Source organism: Lithobates pipiens, unplaced genomic scaffold (genome assembly GCF_037356315.1).
Source record: "Lithobates pipiens isolate NorthernLeopardFrog02 unplaced genomic scaffold, aLitPip1_a1.2 Scaffold_13, whole genome shotgun sequence".
NCBI lineage: Eukaryota > Metazoa > Chordata > Amphibia > Anura > Ranidae > Lithobates > Lithobates pipiens.
Window position 1 is genome coordinate 279,141,094 of NW_027507718.1, and position 15,416 is coordinate 279,156,509.

The 15,416-nt window shown below is 45.7% G+C and overlaps 1 protein-coding gene across 3 annotated transcripts in view; it reads right to left on the reverse strand.

Moving 5' to 3' along the window:
* The window catches only part of PPA2 (inorganic pyrophosphatase 2), a 73,259-nt gene that overhangs the window by 37,468 nt on the left and 20,375 nt on the right, over nucleotides 1-15,416 (reverse strand). For all 3 annotated transcript variants that reach the window (XR_013272292.1, XM_077476666.1, XM_077476665.1), the window contains exon 2: nucleotides 3,349-3,413. Coding sequence is in view for 2 of the 3 variants with exons in the window: in XM_077476666.1 (XP_077332792.1) it covers nucleotides 3,349-3,413 (65 nt within the window). In the remaining variant the exon portion in view is untranslated. The remainder of the gene's footprint in view (nucleotides 1-3,348; nucleotides 3,414-15,416) is intronic.

The following is a 15,416-nucleotide window of genomic DNA, read 5'->3' on the forward strand; positions in this document are numbered from 1 at the left end:
TCTGAGGCGGAAGAGGCTCTCAGGTGGGAGATAGTCTAGGTAGCCCACGATTGCAATCCCACGTTGTCTCAGCAACGCCAATGCTGGAGCCAGAACTTTGGTAAAGACTCGGGGGGCTGATGCCAGACCAAGGGGGGGGGAAGAGCCACAAATTGGTAATGGGCTTCCCCGACTGCAAAAAAAAATAATGCAGAAATTGTTGATACCGAAGGCATATGGGTATGTGCAGGTACGCTTCCTGGATGTCTAAGGACGCCAGGGAGTCCCCTTGATGGAGCGCAGCGACGACTGAGCGAACCGATTCCATTCTGAACCTCTACACTTTTACAAAGTGATTGAGGGCTTTCAAGCCAAGAGCGGACGTACCCCTTCCTTCTTGGGAGCCACAAACAGATTTAAGTAAAATCCCTGGAAGCGTTCCGGAACTGGTACAATCACCCCACGATTAAGCAAATCCCTTACCGCCACCAACAGGGCCGGCGAACCGTTGATACGGGTATGCTGGAGGGGAAGAATCTATTTGGCGGCCAAAAGAGGAACTCTATCTTGTAGCCTGTGGAAATCCGATCGCAGACCCATTGGTCGGATAACCGGGAGGACCACCGGGCTGCAAACTCCCGAAGGTGACCCCCCACCCGAGACATGGGTGGGGGCAAACCTTCATGCCGTAGCACTTTTATTCATAGGCTTGCGGTTCCAGGGACGTTTTTGACCGTCCGTGGGCATCCTGACAGGCTGGGGCTGTTTCGTCGAAGCTCCGGGCGGGCGAAAAAGCCGATTGTGAGCGCAAAAAGAGGGCCCTTGTCTACGGCGTGGCTCCTTAGCTTTCCTGGCCTGTGGGAGTAGTGTACTCTTTCCACCAGTGGCATTTTTAATAATGTCATCCATCGAGGCTGCAAAAGAGCCGGTTGCCAAGGAAAGGAAGGTCCGTCAGGGCTTTTTTGGATGCCTGGTCAGCAGACCAGCATTTTAGCCAAATCGGGCACCTCAGCACCACAGCCGACACTGAAGCCCTGGATAACAGAGGGAGAGTATCCAGGGGCGCATCACAGACGTACTTAAGGCCTTGCACTAGTTGGTCTGCTAGTTCCACGCAGACAGGGGAGGCCTGTTGCTCTGCCAATTCGCGGTGCAAAAGTTTACCCCCTCAGTCAGTGTCTGCGACACCAATGCGGATGCCAGTACAGTTCGCACGGCTGACCCCACAACCGTAAACAAGGAACGAGCCACCGCCTCGGCCTTCCTGTCCATGGGATCCTTGAATGCAGGCATCCCCTCAACCGGGATCGTGGTTACTTTATTTAACCTGGATACTAGGGGGTCCACGACCAGAGGAGCCGACCATTTCTTGAGAAGGCTTTCCTCAAAAGGGTAACGCACCGCCATGTATTTGGGGACCGAAAAGGTCCATTGTGGGTGACCCCATTCCTTGTAAATGAACTTGTCAAAATAAGTCAGATACGGGAATACCTTTAGGTGAAAGTGCTGGCTTGCGGGACCCAAAAGGGACCGGTACATCAGCAAATGGATCCGTTGGCTCCTGAATCTTCAGGGTATCACATACAGCTGTGATAAGTGCTCCAACAAGCGCTTTGTCGCGCACGGACCTGGACAGGGACTCATCCTCACTGTCCGAACGGTCCTGGACACCGTCATCTGACAAGACAAAGCAGGGGTCACCGGCCTCAGCAGGACCAGAGTCTGAGTCAGAGCTCTCCCCAGAGGACAGGGGGCAGGGGCCGTTTTTTAGCACCCGTCTTCCCATGCACCGCCTCCATCTTGGCAACGAACGAATTGAGGATCGCCGTCAGGGTGTCCATAGGGACTGCGCATTCCGCAGCTGACCCGGTTGCAATTGCCTGGATTTTGGGGGAAGAAACACCAAGCCATGCTGACTCTACCCTGTCTGCCACCCAAAGGGGACTTAGGACAGTGACAGTCCCACTCTCCTTGCTGCCGCTGACTGAGGGGTTCTAACCCACCGGACTCACCGCCCTGAGGAGTTCTGCGCTGTTTTACAGCAGTGCCTGTAGATCCCTAGCGCTCCCAGATGCAGAGGGACCAAATCTGTGTCGGTGGCAGTCCATCAGCACGATCATTGAACGATCGCTGAGCGATCTGAAACACGTGTCCAGATTACACAGAAAGCCTCACCCTCCCACCCTCTGGGATTAAAGCACACAGGACCCAGGCACCCCAGCACAGCCAGAACCCAGATGAGAGCCCAGGGCGCACACACACACACACACACACACACACACCCACCCACACCCACCCACACCCACCCACACCCACCCACACCACTCAGTACATTTACAGCCCCTCTGTGAGGGGGGGAAAGGAGGGGCGTTAGGGACAGGGCACAGAAGAAAGGGGGGTGAGGGGGCCCCCCCCGAATCAACCTCCAGGGAGTGCCCAGCTGCTCAACCCTGCCAAAAAAGGGAGACCCCAAAAAAGGGAGAGCTGTACTTGCCAGTCTTGAAGAGCTGGGAGACATTCCATTGTAGCCAACTCCTGATCAGTACAGAGAAGTCTACTGGCCCGGCATACTGTGACGCAGACATCAGTAGCCCGGTCATATGTATGCCCCGGAGCATAAAAGCTCACCGACCACCTCTGCAGCTGAGGTATGTCGTGGCCCACCGAGCCATAGCTGCGATCTGCACACGCTCGATGGCTGGACTGGGGAGACTACAAGGATAAGTGAACCAGCCTGTCACCCAGCCGGCTGTTGATAGAAGATCACAGAATCATTCATCTTGCGCAAAAAGCCAAGCTCCTGCATAAAAAAAAAAAAAAAAAAAAAACACACACACACACGGACCTATGGGCCTGCAGTGTTCCTAGGTGTATCTCCTTCACTAGGCAAAATAAAACTGAGGCTGCTAGGGCAGACTGTGGGGATTGTAGCCTATGGACTGCCCCTGGACGGAACTAAAAGTTCTGAAGTGTTGTATTACAACTTTGCCTAGTAATCTCCAGTGATAGGGCTAACAACCCATTTTGTTACAGAGAGGAGCTGTGTCAGTCGGTGAATGAATATAAGGGAAAAAACCAAAAAAAAAAACGTCAATTTTGTTTGGGAGCCATGTCGCACGACCGCGCAATTGTCTGTTAAAGCAACGCAGTGCAGAATCGCAAAAAGTGGTCTGGTCTTAAGCCAGAAAAATGGTCCGGTCTGAAAGTGGTTTAAGTGATCTGAGAGTTCTAGTAAGAGACATCCTTAACTCACGCCACACTGGAATCTCCCCCTCCAAGGCATTTTACACAGTAACAAATAAGGCGGCTGCAACTAAGAAAGCACGTTATATTTTAGATTTGTCATGGAATCTAAGTTTAAGAACATACCTCATCAGTTCCTGCATGTAGTGGGATATCATGAAAGGGTGAGATGAATTTACCATCAGCATTCTCTGTAAAGAAAAGGCAAACAAAAATAAATAGTAATATGAAAGTGAAAAAAATAATAAAATTATATAGTACTATTCGAATGTAACCTGAATAAAAACCAGCAACTAGGAAAAAAAAAATAAAAAAGTACAAATGGCAGCATTAATAAGCAGTGCTTTTTAAACTATGGCCGGCTGATTGATTCAAATTAAGCTTGCCATGCCGCTCTCAGGTGAGACAGATCTCCCCGCAGGTTGCAGTGAAGTGAGCTGGCATCAGTGCACCAGAGGTGTAAGAACTTTATCAAAGATGACAAGGTGCCACACAAAAGTATGCACATCATTGGCTTTTTTTTTTTATGTAACAAAACACATTGAACTAAAGGCTGTAATCTGAATTCTGTTTATATATATATATATATATATATATATATATATATATATATATATATATATACACACACACATATACATACATACATACATATATCCATACATACACACCACCAATTTACAAGTTCTCCCATTTAAAAAGGATGAGAGGCCTGTAATTGTCATCATAGGTATACCTCAACTAAGAGAGTTAATGTGGAAACAAATTCAGACAATCATATTGTCTGATTTTTGAAAGAATTTATTTGCAAATTATGGTGGAAAATAATTATTTGGTCACCTACAAACAAGCAAGATTTCTGGCTCACAGACCTGGATCCTCTTCTTTAAGAGGCTCCTCTGTCCGCCACTCATTACCTGTATTAACCACTTCAATACCGGGCCATAGTCAAATGACCCCCACAGATGGGATCTCCCATCCTGGGCGGGCATCATAGGACATCCTCTAATTTGGAGCTCCTGCGGGCAATCATGGATGAGGTGTGTCCCTTGGACACAGCCCCTCCCCGATCTGTTGGATTTTCATAGCCAGCCAACCCCCCCCCCCCCCGATACACATGACCGGCCGTGTCCAATCACAGCCGGTCACATGTACTGTACATTCACAGCTCTCATGCACGCGCCTAGGGAGCGTGGCGAGCGGCGATCGGGGATGCAGCTTGTCACTCTGACACAGCCCAACCCCAATTGCAGTAAAGAGTCAATGAAATTACCACGTGACCGGCTGTGTCCAATCACAGCATGTAAACAAACCGTGGTAAGATGTTACCGGGTTCTCCCCCTCACACGCCGATAGTGTGTGAGGAGATTGCGGTAACATCTCGTTACTGCCTAATGTACACACCAACACACACAGATTAAACATTGTGTTTGAGTACATGTTGCATGACTGAGTAATTGGCATTCAAAGTGTGAGAGCGGTGAAAGCTAAAAATTGGTCTGGGAAGGAAGGGTGTATAAATGCTCTGTATTGAAGTGGTTAATTGCACCTGTTTGAACTTGTTATCAGTATAAAAGACACCTGTCCACAACCTCAAACAGTCACACTCCAAAACTCCACTATGGTGAAGACCAAAGAGCTGTTGAAGGACCTAGTGAATGACCTGCAGAGAGCTGGAACCAACATAACAAAGGCTACCATCAGCAATACACTACGCCGACAGGGACCAAGATCCTGCAGTGCCAGACGTGTCCCCCTGCTTAAGCCAGTACATGCCCGGGCCTGTCTGAGGTTTGCTAGAGAGAGCATTTGGATTATCCAGAAGAGGATTGGGAGAATGTCATATGGTCAATGAAACCAAAGTAGAACTGTTTTCTACCAAACAACTTCTTGTGTTTGGAGGAGAGAATGCCGAGTTGCAACCAAAGAACAAAATACCTACTGTGAAGCATGGGGATGGCAACATTCTTTGGGGCCATTTCTCTGCAAAGGGAACAGGACGGCTGATCCGTGTACATGAAAGAATGTATGGGGCCATGTATCATGAGATTTTGAGTGCAAACCACCTCCCATCAGCAAGGGCATTGAAGATGAAACGTGGCTACGTCTTTCAGCATGACAATGATCCCAAACACACCACCCGACCAACGAAGGAGTAGCTTCGTAAAGCATTTCAAGGTCCTGGAGTGGCCTAGCAAGTCTCCAAATCTCAACCCCATAAAAAACCTTTGGAGAGAGTTGAAAGTCTGTGTTGCACAGCGACAGCCCCAAAACATCACTACTCTAGGGGAGAGCTGCATGGAGGAATGGCCCAACATACCAGCAACAGTGTGTGACAACCTTGTGAAGACTTACAGAAAACGTTTGACCTCTGTCATTGCCTACAAAGGATATGTAACAAAGTATTGAGATGAACTTTTGATATTGACCAAATACTTATTTTCCACCATAATTTGCAAATAAATTTCTTTAAAAAAAAAAAAAAAAAACAGACAGACAATGTGATTGTCTGGATTTGTTTCCACATTTTGTCTCTCATAGTTGAGGTATACCTATGACGACAATTACAGGTCTCTCTCCCTCTCTCCTTTTTAAAAGTGGGAAACTTGCACAATTGATTGCTGACTAAATACTTTTTTGCCCCACTGTACATACATAAAAACAAATTTTTCAGAAATAAAAAAACGATAATTAGCATGTGCGTATGTATTCACCCCCTTTGTTATGAAGCCCATAAAAAGCTCTGGTGCAACCAATTACCTTCAGAAGTCACATAATTAGCGAAATGATGTCCACCTGTGTGCAATCCAAGTGACACATGATCTGTCATTACATAGAAAACGGCCGCACACCAAAACTCAGGGACCAGGCAAGGAGGGCATTAAATCAGAGAGGCAGCACAGAGATCTAAGGTAACCCTGGAGGAGTTGCAGAGTTCCACAGAGACTGGTGTATCTGTACATAGGATGTCAATAAGCCGTACGTTCCATAGAGTTGGGCTTTATGGCAGAGTGACCAGAAGAAAGCCATTACCTTCAGCAAAAAAGGCATGTTGGAGACTCCCAAAATGTATGGAAGAAGGTACTCTGGTCTGAGGAAATTTAAATTTAACTTTTTGGCCAAAGAAAATGCTATGTCTGGCGCAAACCCAACACATCACATCACCCAAAGAAACCATCCTCACAGAGAGACATGGCGGTGGCAGCAACATGCTGTGGGGATTCTTTTCTGCAGTCGGGACTGAGAAACTGGTCAGAGTTGAGGGAAAGATGGATGGTGCCAAATACAGGGATATTCTTGAGCAAAGCCTATATCACTAGGTGTGTGATTTGAGGCTGGACAGAGGTTTAACGTCCAGCAGGACAATCACCCCAAACACTGCTAAAGCAACACTTGAGCGGTTTAAGGGGAAACCTGTAAATGTGTTGCAATGGCCTAGTCAAAGTCCAGACCCCAATCCAATAGAAAATCTGTGGTCAGACTTAAAGATTGCTGTTCACATGCGCAAACCATTCAACTTTAAGGAGCTGGATCAGTTTTGCAAGGAGGAATGGGCAAAAATCTCAGTGGCAAGATATAGCAAGGTCATTGAGACTTATCCAAAGCGACTTGGAGCTTTGATAGCCGCAAAAGGTGGCTTTACAAAGTATTGACTTAAGGGAGCTGAATAGTTATGCACCATTTTGTCCTACTTGTTTGCTACACACCAACCCACACACAAAATACACACCTTCAAAGTTGTGGGCATGTTCTATAACTTAAATTATGCAAATCCTCAAACAATCCATGTTAATTCCAGGTTGTGAGGCAACAAAATACGAAAAATGCCAAGGGGGTGAATACTTTTGCAAGGCACTGTATGTAAATGAATGTGGCCTCAGCCGCCACTGCTCCATCCACGCCCCCCTGACATGTTGCGACCTGCTCACTAGGGCGTGGCTGGAGCGGTGCTGGCTGAGGCCACATTCATCTACATACTAATGCACAGAGTTGGTGAGCGGCACCTTCTCGGGATGGCTGGGTTACAGATTACAGATATATTACAGATTAGTAGATACACTATTTTAAGAATTAAAAGGGTCGTTTCCCTCCCCCCAGGAAAAAGATATTGCCCATCCGACTTTGCTGATTTTTCAGTTCTCTGTGTGATATGCTTTTAAAGGTAAAATCTGTAGGTGGTTAAATATCTCATTAAACATTTGAGGATTCTTTATTACAATTAGTTGTAAGGGGTGTAAAGTATCCACATTCTGTACTGACATTTCTTTCCTGGTGATTAAAAATATATACTTTCTATAATGTGTTCCCAATACTGTACTGCTAGCAAAAAAAATAAAAATGTATATATAAAATCCACATATGCTCCAGGTGGCTTTTATTATGCTGCAATTCAGTTTATATGCTGATCGGTGACAGCAAAGTTTACCCACAGGAATTCTGAAATAATATAATAGCCTGTTTACGCATTTAAATCAAAAGAACTCAATGCAGGAAAAGAACCCTTCCACTAAAACAAACACTGCTGTATGGCTGAGCTAATATCTATTCAAAGCTGGGCTACAGCAGTGCTTTTGGTGTGCCACAGCAAGTTTTACCCGGTCAAATGATCTCATCCAGTGTCAAACAAAGTACTGCATACAGTAGGAAAGGAAAAACGGCCAAAAAAAGGGCACAGATCCAAGATCTCAAGTCACATTTCTGCAGCAGTACCGACTACAAAGTTAAATGAAGACCGTGTGTTTAAGCCATGAATTCACAGTGCCAACTTTCCAAAACCAGAAAAAAAAAAAAAAAAAGGCTCATCACATCTTGCTTTTCTTAGTAATATTTAAAGCAACATTTGGTGTATGTTCAAGTATGTACATATTTTGGGCCATTACCAAGTTTGTAAAAGTTGAAAGCACAAACATTCCTATGTCCCAAGTGACAATGCCCAAGCCTCTCTGGCACACAGCATTAGATTGTTGGATGTAGCCTAGTGATGTCTATACAGCAGGCATTGGCAGGCTCCCGTGACACAATAAAGCTGTGTTTTAAGAAGTCAGAGTCTTTTAGTACCTGTTGTCCTGCTATAAAAAAGGTTGTTCATCGAAGCAGAACTTTTCTTAATTTTGGATAGAATAGGGTAAGCTTAGAGGAAGCGCTGGGATTTTTTTAATCACTCCTATCCAAGGGGAGATTTTATTTAAACTTCTGTACCAGACAGCAATCGAAAAGTAAGACAGGAAGGGCAATGTTCCCTCAAGGCCCGTACACACGATACGCTAATTGGATGGAAAAAATTTATAAAACAAGCAGTGATGATTTTCGAATCGTTAGGACGGTGCTTTTCGACAGCCGATTTCAGCTTTTTGTCAGACAAAAGCTGGATATGCAGACTATAACATTTAATCGGATGTGAACTCAATGTCCGTTTTTTGTTTTAGTATGGTTTTCATACAAAACAAATCGTAAGAGCAAGTCTATGCATGATCAGAAATGAAGGAACACATACAAAACTATTCAACAGATTACGTCACTTTTGACGTATGAAAATTTTCGTATGGGGAGTAACCTCTTCACTTTCGACACGAGACTAGCAGGCCACAAAAAAAGGACGTTCGAAAATCTAAGTGTGTGCGTGGCTTTAGTCTGCATTCACGCTTCGCCTGGCACTTGACTTGAGGAACCATATTGTCTAGACCAGTGGTCTCCAAACTGTGGCCGGGGGCCAGATGCGGCCCTTTGTGTGCCTTTATCTAGCCCTTGAGGCACTGTTTCCCTCACCGATATGAGACATTATTCCTCCCACTAACACCAACTTTGGGGCACCATTCTTCCTACGGACACCAATGTGGTACCATTTTTCCTACTTATGATGAGGCACTATTCCTCCTACTGAAACCAATGATTGGGGTACTATTTTTCCTACTGACACCAATGATGGGGTACTATTCCTCCCACTACTAATGATTGTGTACTATTCCTCCCACTACTAATGATTGTGTACTATTCCTCCCACTGACACCAATGATGGGACACTATTCTTCCCACTGGCACCAACATCTGCCCCCCCTAAAGTCTGAAGGACAGTAAACTGGCCCTTTGTTTAAAAAGTTTGGAGATCCCTGGTCTAAACTATGGGATTGTCTATTGTCCCACCTATACAAACGCGTCTATGAAATTTGGAAAAAGGTGCAGATGCTTCTTTCAGCGCCACTAATGTGCTTTTTGGCCCCACAAGTGAGCATGAAACACAAAAAAAAAAAAAAAAAAAAAAACCCCACACACCTTTGGGTCAAAAGCAAAAGATCCTCACCATCAAGTTCTCATGCATACAAGATAGTGTCTCCTAGACGCCTTTCCTCCTGGCAGCAGTATTTTGGCTTAAATATTCTTGACGCTTGCAAAGTGTTTAGGTGCCTCAAACGCTTGGGTGAGTACACGCTATCTGATACCTGGAAGTTTGATAGCAGTGGCACCCGAGATGTACAAGAGAACAACAATTGAGATCTCTTTATTCCACTACATCTGGATGTCACAGACCATCCAAAAATTTCAGTAGGAGGGCAGGAGATGTCAACTTCCAGAGGCCCAAGCAGCATATATTTCTCCCTATATTATCACCGATCACATTTAATCCATTTAACAATTTAAAGACAGGACAGGTTGCGATTGGTGTCTGAGGATCTACCCAATTGCATTTTCCTCCATGCACAGACTGTGAGAAGCAGCAAAGATGGTTGTAAAGCAGGGGTGTTCCTTTAACATGCAATCCCCGACTGTTACGGCATGCGATCTTCTGTGCCTTTCCCCTTTGTTGTTATTCAAGGTTAGAAGAGCTTGACAGGGGTGTTGTGTGTGGAAAGAGCAGCAATGTAGAAGGAATAGAAGGGGAGCTCTTACTCTTGGAGACACTAGGAGCTTTTATTCCTGAATATTTTGTACCATTGAATCTTATTATAACCAGGTGAGCACAACACCCCCTCCTAGTTTGTATTCAATGGGACCGAACATTGACATGGCGAGGGGCTTTAAAATGAAACAAGGAGTTTCCATTGCTGATGTAGTAGGATCACAGTTGTCAACCTAACATTAAGACCCCATTCACACTGCGGGCTTTCACATTGGAGCGGTGCGTTAGCAGGACGGTAAAAAAGTCCTTCTAGCAGCATCTTTGGAGCTGTGTATACACCACTCCTGCCCATTGAAATCGAAGGGGCGGCGCAGCGCTTTGCGGATGTTTTAACCCTTTCTCAGCTACTAGCAGGGGGTAAAACCGACCCCGCTAACAGCCAAATAGCGCTGCTAAGACGGTAAAGCAGTGCTAAAAATAGCGGCACTTTAACGCCGACGCCCCCCCGGGGTGAAAGGGGCTCTCAGACTCCTTTCACACTGGGTCGTTTTGCAGGCACTACAGTGCTAAAAATAGTGCCTGCAAATTTACCTGAAACGGCCGCTGCTGTCTCTCCAATGTGAAAGCTCAGAGGGAGCGGTGCGCTAGCAGGACGGTAAAAATTAAAAAAGCACTGCTAGCAGCATCTTTGGAGCGGTGTAAACACCGTTCCTTCCCATTGAAATCAATAGGGCAGAGCGGCTATACCTCTGCAGAGGCACTTTGCGGTGGTTTTTAACCCTTTCTCAGACCGAATAGTGCTGCAAATCAGACGGTAAAACGACACTCCCCCCACCCCAGTGTGAAAGGGGCCTTATTTGCGATTCACTGCCCTGAAATGCGCATGCAGCCAGTTCTGTCTAAATAATCTGAACTCCCATCCTGTACGGTAGTCAAGGCAGGAACAACTTGTTTTTGCAGAGGACACTAATAAATTACACTGTTAGAAACACTACTTCAGTATCAGATTACATAAATCAAGAGGGGGGGGGGGGGGGGGAACAAACAAACACACACACACACACGTGATTTTACATTTTTAAATAAGCCCTACAAATTCTCGCTTAGTCGTTTTGCTCTTAGCTATCCATACACACAAATCCAAATAATTGACATACGTAGTAGTCACATTTGTACCTAATGATTTGGAAACTACTGGGGCCCTAGACTGTGCTGTAAAATGTATGTGTTGGCCTAAAGTGCTGCTTTAACTGGTAATTGCGCGGTCATGCAATACCAAACAAAATGTGTCTTTTTTTAACCACAAAATGTAGCCTTCTTTAAAATGGGTGTTGCAACTTTTTTTGACCCCCCCACACACACACACACACACACACACACACACACACACACACACACACTTATTGAATTTTAATGCACTAAAAACACTGTATTGCCCAAATGTTTGGTAAAATCTAAAAGATGATCCTATGCCGAGTACATAGATACCAAACACAACATGCGTTAAAACTGCACACAAAAGTGCAGAGGCGACAGGCTACATACCTTTTTTAAAAGCCTTTACAGGTTACCACTTTAGATTTACAGAGGAGGTCTACTGCCAAAAATTACTGCCCTCAAGCTGGTGTTTAGTGGTACCTCACATGCATGGTGCAATTGCTGTTTACATATGACACGAGACCGACGCTTGCGTTCGCCATTGCGCGCATGCATCGAGGGGGGGGGGGGGGAATGGGGCACGGGTGCTTTTTGTTTTTACACTGCTCCTTTCATTTTTGATTTTTTTTAATCATTTTTATTGTTATCACAGGGGATGTAAATATCTATAAAAACAAATACAATTCCATAGCTCAACTCACCAACCAGTCTGCTGACCAACCAAATTAACCTGTCTAACTGTCTGTTAAAAGAAGGTGCTTACTAAACCCCCTGCTTTTAACAGACGGTTAGACAGGTTAATTTGGTTGGTCAGCAGACTGGTTGGTGAGTTGAGCTATGGAATTGTTTTATATGTTTATGCTCTCCATGGGCTCCTCACTGTGAAGGCCAGTTATGGGTGTGGGCAGTGGCCAGTTTTTTGTTATGGAATGTAAATATCCCCTATGATAGCAATAGGTACTTTTTTTATTTTTATTTTTTTTCTAATAATTGGGGTCTGTTAGACTTAATTGGGGTCTGATAGGCGTGATAAGATGCTTTCTCAATGGCGATGTTTATATCTGCCGAAACCAAAGTAATGAAATGCTTGTATCTTCTGATTTCTTCTTAGGCCATAGAGATGACTGGAGCCATTCTGGTCTTCGATCAGCTCTATGGTCAGCTGGCAGACCCACCAGCTGCATTCTCAGGTTCCCCGGTGGGACAGGAGAGCCTGAGAAAACCATGGAAGATGGCGGGGGGGGGGGGGGGGTGGAGGTTAAATGTTCCCTCCCACTGCTTATAAAAAGCAGTCTAGCGGAAAATTATCCACTAGGATTGCTTTTACATGAATGCTGACCGCTGGCTGAAAAGAAAGATACCAAGATGATACCTAAACCTGCACAGGCAGTACGTTGCTGGTCCCTGTTGGGCATATATTGTAAATGTTCTTTTTGGGCTTATGGGGGGGGGGGGGGGGAGGGAATCGTTGGGTATGCCCACCATTAGCATACATTACATTTTTTAACTGTAGTGGTGAAATCACCTCGTACAGCGCTGGAGTTGCTTATTTATGTATCATGAAAGCAAATGCTGTTGCTGTCAAGATAAATAAATCAGTGCTGCACTTTTATTTGTAACTAACGGTTCCAGGTTTGGGTCTCTAAAAAAATAGGATTTTTTTGTACTCACCGTAAAATCCTTTTCTCTGTAATTCACTGACTGACAACTCCTCTTTAGACCATTGGGTTGTTACGCCACCTTTAGGAGAGGATTAGGCATGACATGTTAACATGTAATATAAAAAAACAGGACTTTCTAGTTCCGCCCAAGGGGCGGTCCCTTAGGTAACAACCCCACAGCTTGCCTTGCAGCTTCAGTACGTCAACAAGCAGTATAACGAAGAGCAAAATAGGAGGGGCGGGTGCTAGGTCAGTCGGTGAATTTACAGAGAAAAAGGATTTTATGGCGAGTACAAAATGAAAAAAAAAAAAAAATCCTATTTTCTCTTATATTCACTGACAGCTCCTCTTTGGACCATTGGGACCTCCCCAAGCAGTGCCCACAAAAACAGTGGGAATAACTTTTTTTTTGTGGGTAAAAAACACAGGGTGCTCCTCAACAGAGGCACTACCTTCAAACTGCACCAGAACTGCAGTAACAAATGCAACAGTGCATTTAAAGCTGCGTGTTTACCACAAAAATAAAAAAAATGTATGTGCAATTGCAATTATGCAGCCGCCTGCAAAACTTTGCGGCCAAAACAGGCATCAGGCGATGCACTGACATCTACCTTGTAGAATTTTGTAAACATGTGAACAGACGACCAAGTCGCTGCTTTACACACTTGAGCGACAGACGCTTGATGTCGGAAGGTCCAAGACGTCCCGATTGCCCTTGAGGAGTGGGCTGTACCAGGAAAGGGGGGCCCCTGCCCCTTCAAGGCGTAGGCCTGTACTACAATCTGTCTGATCCACCTGGAAATGGTGGCCGACGAGACCGTTTTTTTTTTTTTGGACCAGCCAATGAAACAAAACAAGGAGTCCGAGTTCCGAAAGGGAGCCGTGGCAAACAATTACACCCTCAGAGCCCGAACCACGTCCAGGGAGTGAAGGGCCATCTCCTTAGGATGTGTTGGCTTCGGACACAGATGGTAACACAAGGTCTTCATTAGTGATGGACGAACTTCGACGGGATGTTTCGCGACCGCGGCCAAAAGTTCGAGAACCACAAAGTTTGCGGCAGACCCCATTGACTAATGGCAGGCGAACCTTAAAAACCTCCAGGTCATATTTTCAGCCACAAAATACTTACTAGCTGTGCACACATAGTCCCACAACATGGACACTGACATAACAAAAAGTATTAAGTGAATCTGGGATAGACAACGACAAACACTTTTTTTACCTGTGAAATTTTGACAATTCAGGAGTACATGAAGGCCATTGAGGAGAGGAAAGGTCAGGGCAGGCTAGGCTATAAAAAGGAGGTGCAGGAGATGATCAGTGCCACAGTCAGGGCAGTCCTGTTCCAGTGTCCCAACCTGTGCTTGAGCCCCTCCCTCTGCCCGGCCCTTACCTCCACCTATGCAGGGCTCCACTACGGTGGTCCGGAGGTGCCAGTCCAGTGCTGATCCTCAGCCATGGTGCGGGCACTGCCTGCCGATTGGCTTCTCCGCTGCCATCTACCTCACTGTCTTGTCACTGGACTTTTGTGGACCCAATAGCTAGCGATTTGTGTCACTACAGTCTGTCCCTGCTCCACACAGCAACCTCTCCCTACACTGACAAAAGACAGAATGTAAAATGGCCGCCAGATCAGGTCTATTTATAAGGTAGGGGGAATGTCCAATTGTCCATGTGCTGAAATGTCTCAATTGGCTGTCCTGTACCCGATGTGTGTCATCATGGGTCAAAGTTCTTTCACAATGTAAACGCATATGTACGCCGCGCGAACAGCGCCAGAAGTCCGTTTGGCGAATCACGAACACGCAAAATTCGCAGCGAACCGACCACCGGGCGAACTGCAAAGCCATCCCTAGTCTTCATTGTTGTGGAACGCCGAAACCACCTTTGGCAGAAGAGAAGGTTGCGGACGCAAGACCGCCTTATCCTTGTGGATAACCAGATAGTGTAACTTGCAAGAGAAGGCTGCCAGTTCTGAAACCCTCCTGGCCAAAGTAATGGCCACTAGAAAGACCACTTTCTGGGAAAGAGTCAGAGGGATCATCTCTCTGATATTTTCAAATGGCGGTTTTTGAAGCGCCGACAACACCAGGTTCAGATCCCATGGGGCTAACGGTGGACGCACCGTAGGAACTACATGTCAGACCCCTTGAACAAAAGTGCTCACTAGAGAGTGAGACGCCAGGGGTCTCTGTGTTTGTAAAAAAAAAAAAAAAAAAAAAAAAAAAAAAAACACACACACACAAAAAACAGCCAAAAGCTGATATTTGTCCTTTAATGATGCTTAAAGCCAATTTCTGCTCTACTCCTTGCTGGAGAAACAGCAGGATCCTGGATATAGAAAAAAGGAGCACGGACACCATCCTTTCTCCTCACACATGGAGATGTAGGCCTTCCAGGTATGATGTATCTTCCGGGAAGAAGATTTCCGAGCTCTCAGCATAGTTTGGAATCACAAAGTCCGAAAGACCCCGGTTCTTCAACACCTGGCTCTCAATAGCCATGCCGTTAAAACCAGCGATGGTAAAGCAGGATGG